General features: G+C 28.3%; 1 protein-coding gene across 1 annotated transcript in view; it reads left to right on the top strand.

The window, feature by feature from the left end:
- Nucleotides 1–18367, top strand: part of LOC100200384 (glyoxalase domain-containing protein 4) — a 20760-nt gene extending 2393 nt beyond the window's left edge. The window contains exons 3-9 of the mRNA XM_065795457.1: nt 2878–2998; nt 3119–3260; nt 5839–5889; nt 11172–11251; nt 11867–12067; nt 17994–18080; nt 18165–18367. Coding sequence (XP_065651529.1) covers nt 2878–2998; nt 3119–3260; nt 5839–5889; nt 11172–11251; nt 11867–12067; nt 17994–18080; nt 18165–18227 — 745 coding nt within the window. The 3' untranslated portion in view covers nt 18228–18367. The remainder of the gene's footprint in view (nt 1–2877; nt 2999–3118; nt 3261–5838; nt 5890–11171; nt 11252–11866; nt 12068–17993; nt 18081–18164) is intronic.
- The last annotated feature ends 641 nt before the right edge of the window (nt 18368–19008 follow it).

The raw sequence follows: 19008 nt of genomic DNA, 5'->3' as shown, positions 1-19008 counted from the left end.
TAAATTAAAAACAGTATAGAGCCAAAATAGAACCTTGAGGGGTTCCCTGAAGTGACAGGATATGAAGAAGAGTGCTGTCCGACATGGACAACTTTTATTCTACGATTGGTTAAAAAGGACTCAAAATCTTAAAAATGTTACCTGATCTATTGTAAGAAGAGAGCTCATATGGAAGACTAGCATGCCAAACTTTATCGAAGGCTTTAAAAATGTCGAGAGCAATAGCCTTAGCCTCTCCACATCTATCTAATGCACATTAAAACCTATCAGTTATTATTATTAACAAATTAGCAGTAGAACGAGAAGATCAAAATCCATATTGATGATCAGAAAGTAAATTATTAGATTCAAGATGAGAAGTTAAGTGTTTGTTAATTAAAGAATCAAAAATCTTCCTTATGATAGTAAGAAGACTAATGGGAGTTACATGAGTCAGATCCACCTCCAGAATTTTTGAAAATAGGAATAACAGATGCCGCTTTCCAGCAGACTGGAAAGCAAGACTCTGATAAGCACTTGTTGAATAGTTTTGAAAGTATAGACGATAGCTCTGGAGAACACTTCTGCAAGACTATAACAGGTATGTTGTCTTGACCACAAGCTGTAGAAGAGTCAAAGCAGCAAATCACTTTAGATACAGACGCTGAAGTGATATGAAGGTCAGGCATTTGATCAACCTGTTTGTTGGCTAAAGTAGACTCAAGTAGAACACGACTAGTGGAATCAAGAGATAATATTGATGAGAAGCTCTTAACAAACAATTCAGCTTTGTCTTTAGTTGAGGTGACAAAATCTGAACCTTACAAGAGAGGTGGAATAACAGAATAGCCCTTGTTATAGATACTGTAGTTACAGATATTTTTGTAAATTAAAAGATAATAATAAAAATCCAGTGGTTATTTAGAAAATAATTACACGATGTGATTAATGCTATCAAAGTTTTTGATAGTATTAATTTTTTATCGATTTTTAATAATTATTAGTTCATAATAACAATTATGAACTAATGTACAACAGATGCAACTTTATACTAATGCAACCCTTTCTCACACACAACCCTTCTCCCATTACCATAAAGCAGCAATAGGGGTTGGGGGGGGATGTTAATGCAAAAAAAAAAATTTTTCGCGATTAAATTTTTTTGCGTTAATTCGAGCCCTGTAATATTTTATTTTTTATTTTATTTTTTATTCATTGTCTTTTAATTTTCAAAAAATAATTCATTAATTTTTATAGTGATTTTAATGTTATAGTTATGATAATAGAAACCAGTACTTTTTTAATATGAAATTAAAACTTATGTTTTTGCGCCAATTGTTGTTAAAAGTTGCACTAAAGTATTTTAATTCTTTTTTTCAGTTCTTTTTTTGAAATATTTAAATTATCAAACTTTATAATAGTGTTTGTCAAGTTGTTAAAATATTATAGGCCTGGTCATATAAGCTATTGCAATTGTATGCTTTTTTGACCAGGCTTAAACATGGTATACTTGATTCTGGGAACAAGTATGCCCCCTTTTAAAGGATTAACTATCTCTATGTTGACCTTTTTTTGAAAACTTTAAGGTTTGGGCTAAAGGAATTCAAATTTGAATATCAGTGTTATGGTGGGTAAAAGTTCATATTTTTCACCTATTTGCGCAGTATAATCATAAACTAAACAAGTTGAAGTTGTTATAACTTACCTCAAACACCTAAAATAAAGATTAAATGTCACAAAATAGAAAAAGTTTTATTAAAATTTAGGCGTTTTCTGAAGTAGAGACCATTTGTCAAAAAATGGTCAACAATAAGGCTGCTACCCACTGGGATCAACCATCCCACCTTTCCTCTATGGCTTAATTTAAATGTAAATATTCTGTTAAATCCACTATCTTGTTACAAGAAATGTAATAATTTTTTTTTGACTACAACAAGTACTCAAGTGTTTACTAATCTCAACTATGGACCTTGTATTGTACTTAGTGTCTGAATTTTTTAACGTTTTTTATTAAACAAATGTAATTTAGAAAAAAAAACTTATATCTAAATATACTAGTGAGTTGTTAAAGAAAAGAAGCAGTCAGATATTATTTTTCTGATGCTTAAATGATCCAAAGGTTTTTGACACTATTTTAGTCTACTATTGGATAAGCTGATATCAAATAATTAATCAAACATGAGGTTGTTTTAAGACTACCTTTTCATATAAGATCGGGTAGTTGAAGTAAAAAGATTATAACTTTACCTATAATTTCAAAACTTAATTAGGCATTACTCAAGGTTCAATATTGGGTCCAAAAAGTAATGTTTTCATGTATACTGATAACAACATTGCATCTATAATCTTCAATACACTTTATTATACAATGACTGTTTTTCTTTATCACTTTTATATTGATAAGTCAACTTGTATAAATATTCACGAATAGAAATAATAAAGATAGTCTTTTATGATATTTTAACTTGACAATTAAGTTAATAATAAAATGAACAAAAGTTTTAGATAAATATTTATACATTAAACACGAAATATTGTATTTATTAGGTTAGCTAGTTGTTTTTTTTAACAAAATTTTTTTATAAACATGAAATAATAAATTTTTTTATAAATACAAAATATTGAGTTAATAATAAAATGAACAAAAGTTTTAGATAAATATTTATACATTAAACACGAAATATTGTATTTATTAGGTTAGCTAGTTTTTTTTTTTAACAAAATTTTTTTATAAACATGAAATAATAAATTTTTTTATAAATACAAAATATTGAGTTAATAATAAAATAAACAAAAGTTTTAGATGAATATTTATACATTAAACACGAAATATTGTATTTATTAGGTTAGCTAATTTTTTTTTTAAACCAAATTATTTAATCTCTAAAATATTTTTAGTCCTTATGATGGAAAGTGGAGTAAGACAATGATTGGGTATGGTGAAGAGGATAGTCATTTTGTCATAGAATTGGTTTATAATTATGGAACAAAATCATATCGACATGGCAATGATTTTTTAGTAATTACTTTTAATTGTATTTCATTGTAACATTTCATAAGTTAATTTTAATACCACAAATTTTAATACTATAAAATTTGCAACAAAATTTAATGCCATATCTTTGTTTTTGCTATTTAGGGAATTTCGATTGGCTTAAAAAGTATAGTTGATAACATTTCAAATTTTGAAGTCAAATCCGTGGAATGTGATAATGGATTAATTTCTATAAGTGATCCTGATGGGTATCCCTTCATTATAAATGGTTTTTCAAGTAGAAAAGGTTTCTGCTAAATATAGTTTGTCATATATTTTAATTAAGTCCAAATCCCAATTTATTCTATTTTGTTGCAGTTTTATAAATTTCATTCTGTTTTAATGTTACTATTTGTAAACAATTTACTCCAACATTTATCTACTATATTGCTCAACAGTAATGAAAAAATCAAAAATGTTATATACAATGTTTTTAAGCATGTAATAAAGTTTTTTTTAACGCTGCTGTAGTAGAAGAGAACCTGCCAAAAAATGGAGGAAAAATAAAATTACTGCACTAATAAAATTGCTGCATAATATTTGTATTGATTACACAATTGCAACAATCTTCTTTCCGTAAGTTGTTGATACTGTACTAGACCATTGTATATTTATTTTAAGTATATAAGCTGTTTATTTATTTTAAGTTTGTCTATTTTTTTTAAGTACTATAAATTAGGTTTTAAGTACAGGTCACGTTTAGGATCATGACTGTCACCCTGATATTATTAACATGTATTCCAGTACTACCTGCTCTATGTCCTGCTGCCTTGCAGGATTCATTTTTCTAGGCAAAATTAAGAATTACTACCATTGCAAGTAGTAGACTGAAAAAAAAAAAGGAGAAATAAACTCTGACTTAAAATGCTCCTGCATTAGAGCTCTTAGTTGAGTAAAGGCTAGAGATGGTATCTCAATAAAGTTACTTATCTTGGGCAGATGTCAACTGCATGCAGCTACGGTTTTGTAGAAAGCCCCCACTTAAGTGTTAAGCAGAATAGTTCTATTGACCAGCCGCACATCCCTTCTTCATCTGTTAAGCTGGTGTAATTTCAAACCTTTGTTACATTCCTTTCTGCATAGGATGATAAATACTAGATCTTCTTGACACTACTCGTAGACTTTTACTTTTTCCTCTTTGAAAGTGGCTACACAACTTTTCCTGTTATATTATAATGAGGGTACAGCTCTAAAACTCAATATAATGGTTCTGAGGCCGGCTAGTACAAAGATTTTCCAAACTTTGTGGTAGAGAGGCTCTCAGAGAGGCTGATTCCATCAACAGTTGTAAAATAATAGTGTTTTAACAGTGCCATATTGTGCATAGATGATGTTCCTATTAGTGCTTTTAGTGTGTTAGTGCAATGATAGGGTGAATCTTTTGTAGAAACTTTTAATTAGTTTTGGTGAAACTTTTAAGTGCGATGATAGGGTGAATCTGATGTAGAAGATGTACAAGATGTACAAAAAGTTTTAGTGAGATCATAGCACAATCTGAAACACCTAAAAGAAAACAAGAAGAAACTCGACACAAGCTAGGGTCAGAGACAAAACACAAATCAATTAGTGAGTGCAGGTGATTAAGGTTGTTTTGAAAATGAGTCACAAAGTTATTTGAGTAAGAGATTTTAAAAGACTAAAATTGAGCTTTAAAACCAACTTAGTCAATAGTACTAAAATGAAGCTATTCACAGTAACGAGCATTTAAGCTATCAATAACAACAATGAGAGATAAATAGAAAAGATTTCTTTGATTGAATCAGAAACAATATTGAAAAGAGTGCAGCTCTGGGAAGAAGGAGAGTGCTAAAGAGCAAAAGAACAGGGATTAAGTAAAGAGGTGCTAAAAAGAGCAAAAAAAAGCTTTTAAGCAAAAGCACATAAAAGAATAGTTAGAAGATTCAAAGATTTTGCAACTAATAGATCAATTGATACATAATTATATCCCCAGGCCAAGCACGGTTATCTGGATTTTTTTGCACATGAAAGTATAATAACTATCAACTCTATTTCAAAATATTATAGCAAGTTACTGAAGCAAATTGCTGAAACAAATTATTGCAACAAATGGGTAGTGCAAATTGCTACAATATATTACTGATCCATGTTATTCAATTGTTATTACCGTATAATTACTAGAACCAAGCATTGAAACAAAAGTACTGGAACAATGCATTGGAACAAAAGTACTGAAACAAAGCATTGAAACAAAGCATTGGAGCAAAGTACTGGAACAATGCATTGGAGCAAAGTACTGGAACAATACATTGAAACAAAAGTACTGAAACAAAGCATTGGAACAAAAGTACTGTTAAAAATTACTGGAAAAAATTACCACAACATATTACCGATACAAATTAAGGAAGCAAATTTCTGGAACTACTAATTAAACTGCAATTACTAATAATTTGTTCAAGAACATGATCAAGACTGATTTAAAGGGCTTTTTTTATTATGGATAGTTTTTACTGAATAATCAGTTTTGGCATTTTATACCAAGTTTGCTATTACTACTTGTAAACTAAAAAGTTTATGATGGACTAGGCTTCAATACTATTCACAACCTCTATTTAATCCGTTTTGAGTGCTTATCTATCATAAAAAATATTTTTTCTTTTTTGTACATTATCAATACCTGTATTGTTTATACAAGTTCATATACCTGTTCTTGCATCCTCAAAAACAAGTTTATGGACTAGGAGACTTACACAATAATGCTTAATTAATACACAAATATTTACTAAGCATTACTAGAAAGTTGTAAATTTTTGGGAATGTACACAACTTTTTTACTTTGACGTTTTAATTCATTTTAAACTTTTTAGATCCTGTGACAAAAGTTTCATTGGCAGTATCTAATATTGAAAAGTCTGTAGGTGAGTTTCCAAAGCCCTTTAACAATGCTTATTAATTTGTCAAAATAAAAAAATAAAAAATTCAATACAGTGTGCTTCTAACTTTACATCTTTTGAGGACAACAAAAATTAGTTTAAAATATGATTAAATTTTTTTTTCTCCCTGTGTTATCTTTATGTTGGTAAGCATTTATCAACATTTTGCTAAATTTAAAATTATATTGAGTTTAAAAAATTGTTATTAGGTTTTATGAAGTTTTAATTATCAGAATTTATAATTGTTTTCATTATAAGTTTAAAAAGTTATATGTATAAACATTTGTTGAGTATCAAAACTATAGATAAAAATATGGGCATGAACAAAGTTTTTAAACAGCTTCCCAGATTCTTGAATTGCAACAAAGATTCTTAAAGAGCCTAGAATCTAAAAATTTAAATATTTTGTAAACTTCTAGATATATAATTATGTGATTAATTTTATTTTAGTGGCAGGTTTAAAAATCTTGAATAAGTAAAAGTTGGATGACAAAAGTAAAGAATTAGAGCAAGTAAAAAAAAAAAGTTTCACAGGATTTACTAGCCTTTTCACAGGATCTGAGGATATACACAGTATCTGCTGTAAATGTGAATTTTAAGGAGGAATAAGTTTGCATAATTGTTGAATTTTACAAAAAAAGTTACAACTAAAATAAACAAAGCAATCTGAAACTTTAGTTTGAGAGTTACAAGCAAATAAACAAAGCAATCTGATTAATAACTTTAGTTTGAGAGTTACAAGCAAAAGGCAAATATTCATTAGATCATCAATAAATGTGTTAGGACAAGAAAAGTATATTCAATGAGGTTATTTGACATTAAAAACCATTTTGAAAAAATTAGTATTGTGTTATGATTAAGGAGCTAATAATTGGAGAGCAAATTTTCTAAGGATAAATTGCAAAAGCAATTTTAGGATTAAACGATAGTATTTAGAGGATAAAACAGTAGTATTTAGTAAATGACAAAATAAATATGATTTTTTTTTTTGTCAAGTGAACAGAAAACTTTGCTTTGGAAAATGAAAGGGTCTCTCAAAGATAACATGTTAATTTCACTCCACCATGTCAAGTGATTTAATAGGTTAATATGGAGTTTGAATGCAGCAAATGTGGGCTAGGTGGATAGAAAAAGAAGTGAAAAATTAGGTTGAGAGAGATTGTGGATTGTATATAATGTACTCTTTAATTTTTATGGTTAGGATATGTGATTGCATCGAGATGAAGCTAAAGGAGTCAATAAGCTAGAGCTTTTATGTACCTAGACCAATTATAATTATATATACTACCTAAAAAAAGTTAAACAATAGTTGCGTAGTACATTTGTTTAGTGTGTTATGATACATGGTAGTGAAATATTGTGGAACACATTAAAAGAATGAATGATAAAAATAAATGCAATAAAATAGAACTTCTTGTTGCTTTAATTTTATGTTATATATTGTAAATAGGTGCTTATAAGGAGCATATCTAGGGGATATCTAGGGATTAGATGCTGATAGGGAGCATTTCTAGGGCCTAAAAAGTGCACTGGCATAAGCTATACTTAAAAATTTAGTTAACTATTATTATATGCGCGTAAAAACACAAAATTTTAGCTTTTGCTTAGTTACAATATTTAAATGTTTGTTTGGTTTCTTAAAACTTATAAAAATGAATTAGTCAGAAGTTATACTAAAACTAATTCGATGTAGTCAAGTAGTCTGTCAGAATTTTTTTATTACTATTATCATTTTTGTTTTGTTTTTTGCATTAGTTTTTTCCAGGCTTTTTAAACTAAACAAAAAGTGAATGATAAATGAAATCCAGCTGTAAACTAGGGTGTATCAAAAAGCAACTTTTTTTGAATTCGAAATTGTAATAGAGCGGAAAAGTTGCATAATGCTATAAAAAGTTATTGTGCCAAATTTTTTAATATTTTTTTTATGTCTTCAATTTGTGCTAGGGTTTTATTTTTCTTACAAAAACACGTTTTCTGACCTTTTTTACGAAATAAAAATAACAAATTTTATGCATATACTAGAGTTGTAATAGAGTTTTAGCATTACACATTACAAAAAAACACAATTTTTATTCAAAACAAAGTAATTTTAATTATGTTGTTAAGCATCAACTTGTTGTCACTGTTATGATTATGGAATAAAAGTAATTAAAATGTAATAAACCAAACATTCTATCTCAATGGTTACAGTGGTGATTTTTAAATGACATTAAAGCATGTAAAATGTCACTAATTATGTCATTTATTGCTATCAGCATTATTTATCACAACTTATGTCTATAATCAAAACATTTATTTAATAGATATTCAGATAGCAAAAAGCATAGGTTTTAATTTATTAGTTCTGATTTACCTGTTTATTAATAAAATAAATTGAAATCAAAGAAAATTTTAATGGCAAAAATGTTTTCTGCTGCAGTGACAACACGGATAAAGTCTACTTGTCCTATCTTCGGTTCACCAGCAGACTTATGTGAAAATGTCTTCCCAACATACAAACATATCATACTATTTTTATCCTTTCTCAATACAGAAAATGAGTGTGGAAAGTGATGGAAAACAACCTTCTTTGAAAGAAATATCTGAAAATTTGGCGCACAAAATAGAAAGTTTGCGGAAAAAGCATCAATACCAACTGTGTCTTATAAACACATTGTAAAAATGTTTCTTGATTTTAATCAAAAGTAAAGAAATATTATGAAGTCTGTTAAGAAAACAAAACATACTGACAAAAAAGCACGCAGAAAATACTTTATTTGGCATTGCAGCATGCAAATACCCTGATTTATCTAAATGCATCTGTGAAAGAATAAAAAAGGTACCAGAGACACACAGTCTAATACACGGTCTTGTGCTATTTCAGGTATTGGAGCTCAAGCAATATCATCAACCGCATTCAGAATTCATATTTTTATTCTATATCTCAAGATTCTGACTCTGATGACACTGTGATTTGGAATACTGACTCAGAATCAGATGCTGATTATTTAGACACAACTGAAGGCTGCAAGCAAAAATGGAACAGAAAAGATAAAACTGAACAAATAAGATCATTGTTACTATCTTAGCACAACCCTGGGATATAGTAGGTGTTTCAAGCTGAGGTGCTGCATTTATAGCATGTGCTGTGCTGGAAGACATGAACATAATTTCAAAAGGAGACCAATCTAAAGTAATTAATAAAAATAAGATTCAAAGAGAACAAAAGAAAAACAGACTTAAAATGCAACATTTAGACCATTAAAATATTCAAATGTTAGAAGGTTTGTATTTTGATGGAAGAAAAGATATAACATTAGTTATTGATACAAACAAGGAGAAAAATATATGAAAAACTATCAAAGAAGAACATGTAGATTTAGTACAAGAACTAGGATCAAAGTATCTAGGCCATGTAGAGACTGCATCAGGACATGGATACAGTATTAAGACAAGTATAAAAATATTAAACTCAAAACAACATTGATACATCCAAGTTAGTTGCCATGGGTTGTAACGGAACAGTTTTCAAAACTGGATTTCTTAATGGTGTTATTGCTTCGTTCGAATTAGAACAAAAAAGGCCTGTCCACTGGTTTATCTGTCAAATACATGCTAATAAACTGCTTCTACAACATCTAATTCAAAAACAAGATAGACCTACATCAGGACCAGGATGGTCTGGACCAATCGGAAGAGAAATTAAATTGTGTTATATCTTGCCAGTAGTCAACTACATTCCTGTCTGTGTCAAATAGACAAAAAATCTCTTTTTTTTGAACAAAAATACTTACTTGATATTTGCAAAGCAATATCTACAGGTTATTGTCCAAATGCTTTGGCTAACTGAAATCCTGGAAAACTTAACCATGCCAAGTGGGTGACCATTGCAAAAAGAATATTGAGGTATTGTGTTGATTGTAGCGAACCAGCACACAGGCTGAGAGAAATATTTAAGTTCGTTGTTAAAGTTTAACCTAATGTGGTTCAATATAAGATGCTAGGTATTAGGTTAGGGAAGGTGCTGGACATTTATCGCTGACCATCACTTAACTGTTAACATTCTAACTAGGGTGTGTTACCATTCTAACTACCTAACTTTCATCTATTAGATGTTTTGTCATGTGATGCGTAGTTTTTGAGACATTATAACCTCCCAACTTGCCCCTATGCTCAACTAGCCCCGCTCTACCATACTGCCAAATGTAGTTCAATATAAAATGTAATTCCTTATGCCTGGAAGGTGCTAGACATTTATGACTAACCATCAATTTATCCAGGTATGCCAGTAGTGAAATAAAAAGTATCGTTGATCCAGTTATACAAAGGCATCCAGAAAACATGCTTCTTGCTATGATATCGGATACTCGCCCAAACGTGAGGATGTTGGCATTACAACAAATAATGAAAGCAAGGTCGATGAAAACAAATAATATTCAAAAGTTCTCTATACCAGAAATAAATTTTGAAGCAAAAGGCTATATAGACTTAATTGGTTAGAAAAAATGTGAACTAAATGAACCTCTGATTACCATACACATTTCAGATGAAAGTCTAATTGAAATGTTAACAAATATTTATCTTTCAGATGTTCAGCATTTTCCATGCCATAATTAAGGAGTAGAGAGATGCATCAAACTTTTAACCGAAGCTTCAGATCAAGTTTGCAGTTTGGCTAGTAGAGACAGCTTCATCTGTGCAAGACTTGCATTGTGAAAAATAATGCCTTTATAAAACACAAAAAGACAGTTTGAGACAAATGAATCAGATAGCTGAACTTTATTACAGCTAAACTTTTCCACTCTATTAAAACTTTAATTGTGCATTATGGACTGCAGAGCTTGTTTGCCAGAAACTCATGAAACAGTCTTTTTTCCTAAAAACTCAGCCCTCTAGCGGCAACTGAAGACATTAAAATATTTTCTTAAAAATTCTAACCATTTCTAACTTAGTCATTGTGTAATGTTTAAACTCTATTACAACTCTAGTATATGCATAGAATTTGTTATTTTTATTTTGTAAAAAAGGTCTGAAAACGTGTTTTTATTAGAAAAATATTAAAAAGACAAAAAAAATTTGGCACAATTACTTTTTATAGCCTTATGCAACTTTTCTGCTCTATTTCAATTTCAAATTCAAAAAAGTTGTTTTTCGAAACACCGTACTGTAAACATAAAAATGTTTTTTTAAATATAAAAATTTATATTTATCATGTTAAGTTATATTATATATATAATATTTATGCATAATAATATTTAAGCATACTTTTAATAGTTTGACTTTTTAAGAGTATTGGAATGGATTGCTTGGAATGAATATTTTAGAGAGATCGCCTTCTTCTGTATTATTGAGTTATTCTGAAGATCAGGTAATAAATTGGATTTGAAAAATTTTAAATGGTCTTATTTATAATTAAATGCATTTTAAACTTGTTAATTTTAAATATAAATTGTCATCTTCATCAACATTTTTCACAGCTATGTTATGAATAGTATATTAATAAGTATAGATGTATTTCTGATAATAGAACTCTTTTTTAATTTTTTTTATTTCTCTGTTCCTCAAAATCTTTTAAGTAAAATGTTGCCCTTCATTTATAATAGTTATATATTTTAATTTAGAATATATTTTGAAGTTACTTAAGGCTAATTAAAATTAGGATTAAGGGTTCAAAATGTTGATCGAAGGTTGTTGATCGAAGGTCAACAATTTTCTATGAAAAGGATTTTTTATAAAATTAATCTCAATCTGTTTATGTTTTATTTAAATCACAATTCACATATATGCAAATATACCAATTATATAAACAACATATTGAAACCATTGTAAAGCACAAATTATATTCTCCAAACCACAAATTATATAATCATTTTGATTAGTGTTTCTTCCAATAAGAGCATTACACTTGACACATTTTTCTGTCGAATCTTTAGATGTCTGTGTATACACAAGAATAAAGCTCTTGATTGATGTTTTAATTTAGTGCTCTTTAGAGTTGGTTAAATCTCAAAGTCTCATAGATCATGGAGATGCATATGGTCGTGTAGCATTTTCATGTCCCAAATCACAATTACAAGAAATTGAAGCTGCAATGAGAGCTGCATCGCAAATAATTTTGACTCCTTATGTTAGTTTGGATACCCCTGGCAAAGCCACAGTTCAAGTTGTCATTTTAGCAGACCCTGTAAGTAAATTTGCTAACTAATTTATAATTTACTCTAATAATAAAAGTAATATGTTTTCCATCAAAAATAAATAATAAAAATTGAATTGTAATTAAAGTTTTCATTTTTGTAAAAAAAATTATTAAAATAATAATAATTAAAATATAGTTTGTAAAAAAATTGTTATATTAAAATGTAATAATAATAATTATAATATGATGTAAAAATAACATTTGAATTCAGCTCATTTCAAAATTTCTATAAATAATTAAGTTTTTACGCAAGTTTAAAAGGATCCTGTTTTTTTTTAATAATAGTCTTTTTGTTGTTTTAAAATAAGTTACTAATAAAACTTGTTAAAAAATATTTTACAGGTATATAATATTTTACAGGTATATAATATTTTACAGGTATATAATATTTTACAGGTATATAATATTTTACAGGTATATAATATTTTACAGGTATATAATATTTTACAAGCTTTAGATATGGATACTTTTATTTTAATTTTTAATTTTTTATTTAAAAGTAATTACAGTAATGGTTAATATATGCAAGTAACATTTAAAAAAGCTTATTGTTTGTTTATTTAAATTATTCTTCTACTAAACATGTCACTGAATATATCTACTGCAGGTGTATATATCTTTTGACTGCTGTAATGAATATATTTTTTGACTGCTCTTCTACAGATTAATTTAATTGATTTTTGACTTTTGATCTATTTTTCACTAAGAAATGTGATATTTGAACTGTGTACTAGGGATGTGACTTTTTGGTAAATTTTTGGTATCTACAGTTTCCAATATAAAAAAATAAATGAACTTTGGTTTGAAAGTAACTAAAAAGTCATTGGTTTTATTTAATTTTTGAAAAAGGTCACCCACCATGACCCTTGATTACACACTGGTTCCCATATATCAGTGAATTTTTTTCTTCTTCAAAAGTATATCAACCCGGGTCTCAAAAGAACCAGAATTTTATAGTGATTTCAAAATTCATAATCTTTTCTACTGAAAAATTAAAAAAAAAAATATTGCAAACAAAATGTCATAAAAAACAACCTTTTTAGTTTTTAGTTAAAAATTGTTGTTTTTTTGTATATAAAATTTAAGCAATTCATTTTTATTTTAAACCATTATTGTTTCTAAAATCTCTATGAAATTCTGGTTCTTTTGGTTGATCCAGGTTGATATATTTTTGAAGAAAAATAACTTCACTGATATATGGGAGCCAGTGTGTAATCAAGAGTCATGGTGGGTGACTTTTTTCAAAAATTAAGTAAAACCAATGACTTTTCAGTTACTTTCAAACCAAAGTTTACCTGTTTTTTATATTGGAAACTGGAGTTACCAAAAAGTCACATCCCTACTGTGTAAGGTCCTATTCTTTTTTTTTATCTAATTTCCTAATGTCTCATTGCTTACATCAACACTAACCAACATTTTCTTTGACAATTTTGCTAAACCAGCATTACTCAGGATTCTTATCTAATAAATTATAACAAATAATAATAATAGATAACTAATTATGGTATTTTGGTAGCTTATCTATTTGGATTTCTAATACATTCTATGTACAGTGTCAGTAGTCTCATACTTTAGCTTCTTTTTTTTCTTCATTCCATTTCCCATTTTCCCATTCAACATTTTTTACATTTTTTTTTAAAACTGCTGTTTGACATTTACATTTTGCTCTGATTACCTTTCTCGCCTTTTTCTTTTTCTTATGCTAATTGGATTTATCCAGTTTATTTACAAATTAATATCTGAGTTTTTTATCAATTAACTTTTAGTTATTTAGATACATCAATAAATAACACAGTTTTTGTTCTTGGAATATAAGTGCTGTATCTCAATTGCTTACGTATAAACTAGAAAATTGACTTTATTCATTACTGACTTTGAGTTTATAACTACAGCTTAAAGTTTAAAGTTAAAGAAGCTTAAAGTTAAAGAAAGCTTAAAGTTAAAGAAAGTTTGTTTTTGAGACAGGCAAGAAAAATTTTATTATTTAGACAGAACAAGAAATCATTCATAATTTTTTTATTTGGTCTGGTGAGAAACAACAATTGCATAGATAATTTGCATTGAATAGATAAAACCGGCAAAAAATCATTCAAAAAGCTCAAGAGTAGACTTTTGAAATTTGCGAGTTTATTGTAAATCACTTTCACAAAGTAAGCTCCAATTGTATTCCCCCATCATATTTTTAATATACTTTCCAGTACAATATATACCTTAAAGAAAGCACTTGTCTTGCTCCTCTTAGTAAGCTCCATTTTCTCCTTGAATTTATTGAGATATATGTTGGGGATATGAACTTTATATTCTTCACCTTAATTTGGTATAATTCTTTATGAAATTTTGAACCAACTTTGTTTTCAACCATAAGATTACCTAGAAATCTATAAACAGCTGCAACAAAACTGTTCCAAGCATCTTCATCCTTTTTGAAATAAACTTATCACATTCTATTAAGATCTTCATCTGTAATCTGAGTTTATAAAATAGTTATATAGATTAAAATTAAATGAGAGTAAATTGGAGAGTTTTATTATTAGGAAAATAATATGCAAAATGTGTAAGAGTTTCCATGAGTGATTTCTGCTAAAATAGAGGCATTTCTATGTAATATATTAGATATTTTCTGTGTAATACTATTAGTATTTGTCTGTAATATATTATTTTGTTTTTATTTTATATTTTAAATGTAAAACATCTGTCAAGTCACCCTGTACCACTTAAACTAAACACCCTTGAATGTCTAATTTATCTATATCTAAATCATCTAAGTCACTTAAATCACCCCACTACTTATTAAGTTATTAAAAATTTCCTATTTTTAAGTTTACTGAATAAGTACACATAATGTAAATATGTATCATTTTGGGATGATATCAAACACTCACTGCTTATATATTCAATAAAATAAAAATAAATGTTAAATGTCATTCCAAACCACAGTAACTATTTATATAAAACACAAAGTTCTGTAACTTTTCATTTCTGTTGTTGTTTTATGAACATGCAGAAAAAGTTCCAAGATGATTTTGCAAAATAGAAAAAAAACACAAAACAAATTTATTTGTAAATAACACAATTATTGTGCTATCCTAATAACACAATAATATTTATTGTGTTTAAATATCCTAATAACACAATAATGTAGAATAAACATAAACTTCATAACGCAGCAACCAATTTACAAAAATTTACAATTTTGTAATGTTGAAATCTTCCTTGTTAGGGAAGTGCTTTTCAACAACTTTTATTTGTATCTATAATATCTTCCTTGTTGTTAAGCTTGCCGCTTTTTCCTGAAGATAGCCAGTCCCATTTAGGCAGAGTGGGAACAAGCTGTACGGAGTTATTTGATACTTGGGCAGTGAGGAAAGGAATATTTAGATGTACTATTTGAGGTGTATATTGCAATTATACCTGAATTACGTTTTGTGGGGGTAAAATTGGTTGTTGCCAAATTCACGGGTTAGGAAACTTTATTTATCTGTTTTCTCCTTTGTACTAACCTGTAACATAGTACATATAGCTAATTATATTTTTGAAAGCATTTTCACACATCATTCAATACAGGTTATAAATACAGTGTTGACCAAATTATTTGAAATCACATACAATCACTTATAGCTAAATTTGGTGGAATTAAATTTCACACATCATTCAATACAGGGTATAAATACAGTGTTGACCAAATTAATTGAAATCACATACAATCACTTTAGCCAAATTTATAGAAATCACATACAATCTCTTGTTTTTGCACATGTCAATAAATTAAAAATAAACCGCAGAAATCATGCTAAATAATCTTTGATCCGGTTTGTTACATCATGTTTGTTGACATCATGACTAAAGATAAACAAAGTTTATTGATAAATCAAGACATATTCGTGATTTTGATAGTTTTTATTGAATTAGTTGTAATGATAAATATATGCGATCTTACTCCAAAAAAGCGGGCTAAAGTTAAAATTCTTTTAAAACAAGGATTTCAGGGGAAGGATATCACTGGTAAAGTTGGTGTTAGTGAATCATCTGTTTGCAGACTTTGAAAGAAGCTGAGTTTGGGATTGAATTTGTCACCAAGACGCAAGTCAAAATGTGGTTGCAAAAGAATAACAAGCAGAAGAGACGATATGTTTTGGGTACGAGAGTGTAAAAAGAACAGAAAATTAACAAGTGCAGTATATAAGGCAACAAGTTAGGGAGGAAATGAGAGAAGACTAATGTTCAACATGTTATGGAGTGTAATGAGCATTTTTGACATGAGCAAGTTGTTTGTTGTAGAGGGTACAACAAGGCAGGACCAGTACAAGACTGTTTTAAAGAAGTGTCTTGTTCCACAGTCGAAGGAGTGGGTTGCAAAGTAAGGATTGCAGGGCGTTAGAGATTTAATTTTTATGTATAGTGGAGCATCTTGTCATAAGAGGGCGTAGAGTTGCTTAGTATCTGACTTCTGAGGGTATTGGCGTTTTACCATGGCCGAGCAATAGCCCAAACATGAACTCTCTCGAGAATTTATTGTCGATTCTTAAAGCTGACATGAGAAAGAAAAAGATTGCAAACAAGCAACAGTTGATAGAAGAGATTATTAACTCATGGACAAGAAATTGACTGGCATCTGCACATTATTGGTTTACAGTGTACCAGAAATAATACAAAAACTTCTGAAGGTTTCACCAAGTACTAGTTAACAATCTCTGTACTGAACTCACTCCCAAAATTACATAAAATTGCATTTAAAAAAGCTGAACAGCTTTTTTAAATGCAATTTTATGTAATTTTGGGAGTGAATAAAAAGATATGTCAAAAATTTGCTTATTTGTGACCGATTTCAATCAATTTGGCCAACACTGTATACTGTAGTACACCAATATATATGAAAACTTTGTCAATTGCAACTTTTTAAAATGAACTACATCTAAATAATTTAATTTTCTATAAAATAAAGAACATCTAAGCGAGAAACAATTATTTAACTTACTTTTAAAAATTTTCGTGCAGTATTCGCATATGAAATGTGGTACCCAGGAATTTTTCATGATCCCAGGCAGCCATGATGAAGTGTACATTTTAGGCTGGTTACTTTTGAACAGTACGAAAACGTTCTAGAAAACTTCGAAAGTTTTAGAAGTTTCTTGAAAGTTCTGGAATATTCCGGAAAACTTTTGGACTTACTGGTATTTCAGGAATATTTTAGAAAATTGCTCAGTATTCAATACAAATTGAGTTCTGGAATATTCCGGAAAACTTTTGGACTTACTGGTATTTTAGGAATATTTTAGAAAATTGCGTAGTATTCAATACAAATTGAGGACTTTCTCGAAAACACACAGATTTCAAAATACATTGTTGACCCTGTCACAGATAAAGTTTTTGTGGAACAGCTATTTTCTAATTGTTTTTGGCAAAATGGGTTCGGAAAACATTCATTCGAAGGACAAATAAAAAAATTTATTACATAGGATAATATTAGTTTACTAAAATAAAAGTTTTTAATGACATTTAAAAAACATTTAATTGCAATTTATAAATTATAACAAATCGTCTAAGAAAAATTGTCTGTTAATGCATTATAAACCTTGGTTGATATTAAAACTAAAAATGTTTTTGTAAAATATTTCATTTTGTAGATTTTTTATTTTTAAACTATTAATCGAAAAAATAAGAAATAAAATTTATAATCATAATTAAGATGCTTTAGTCTAAAATATACTGGTACAACAGAATTTTTACTGCGAGATTTTTAATTTGTAAATCCATTTTAACCTCTTCAAAGAAATGTCGAAGTTTATCTAGAAATAAAAGGTAAAAAAAAAAAAATAATTAAAAGACGATAAAATCTTTTGTATACTTTTTTAATATATAGCAACGATCTAATATTTAAGAATTAATAAGATTTATATGTTAGATTTTGTTGCAGGATGGTCATGAGATTTGCTTCGTCGGCGATGAAGGTTTTCGAGAACTTTCAAAAATTGATCCCGGATCTACTGATTTGTTATATAAGGTAATAGTATAACCTCTTAAAAATATTGATTAATAATGAATTATAACTGAATTTTAACACCGTTTTATTGTATGGTTATTTCAGGCCATTGAAGAAGATAAGAGTGACGAATGGTTTGCAAAGAAAAATGTAGTCCATGCTTCATAAGCAATGAGGATTTTCATTATAATAACTCTTTCCAAAATTTCTTATAAAATTCTTTATTAAATGAAAATTTAATATATATATATATATATATATAATTTTGTAAAACAAAATTCATAACAATAAAAACTACTTTTTTAAAATTATGAGTTACTTTAATTTGAACTTAACAACTTCCGTCTGCGCTATTGCGGCTTTGATACCTGATGTAATTGGTTCACTGATGTAATCAGTAAACCAATTGGTTTTCTGATGTAATCAGTTCACGCTTTTTAAAGTCTGCGTTTTTTTTTTTGTTTTTTTGTTTTGTTTATTTGTTTGTTTGTTTCAAACATCTTTAATTAAGTAAAAAAGACTCCGGGACTCCAGGCTAAAACGCAAGACCTTGGAAAAAGATTCTATAAAATTTCTACTTTTGAAATATAAGAACTATAGAAGTTCTATAAAATTCCTATGGAATCTTTATTAATTTATATTGAAATTGCCATAAAACTTTTTTTTTATATATGTAGAAATATTTTCACAACAATTTCTATAAAAATTAATAAAGATTCGGCACAAATCTTATAGAATTTCGAAAGGTCATACATTTCAAAAATTTATAAATATTCAAAATTACTTTTTTTCTGAGCAGATTCCAAGTCATTTACCATATAACCTTAAGTCTTAAAAATTTTTCTCTTAAAAGAAAAATTTATGAGATTTGATGAATTAAACTTTGAATTAAAAACCGGAGTCTTTTTTGGTACTCCGTATTCCTGTCTAAATTACATGTATGTAAATA

Source organism: Hydra vulgaris, chromosome 04 (genome assembly GCF_038396675.1).
Source record: "Hydra vulgaris chromosome 04, alternate assembly HydraT2T_AEP".
Lineage (NCBI taxonomy): Eukaryota > Metazoa > Cnidaria > Hydrozoa > Anthoathecata > Hydridae > Hydra > Hydra vulgaris.
Note: the sequence above shows the minus strand (reverse complement) of the source record. Positions and strands in the feature narration are given on the sequence as shown.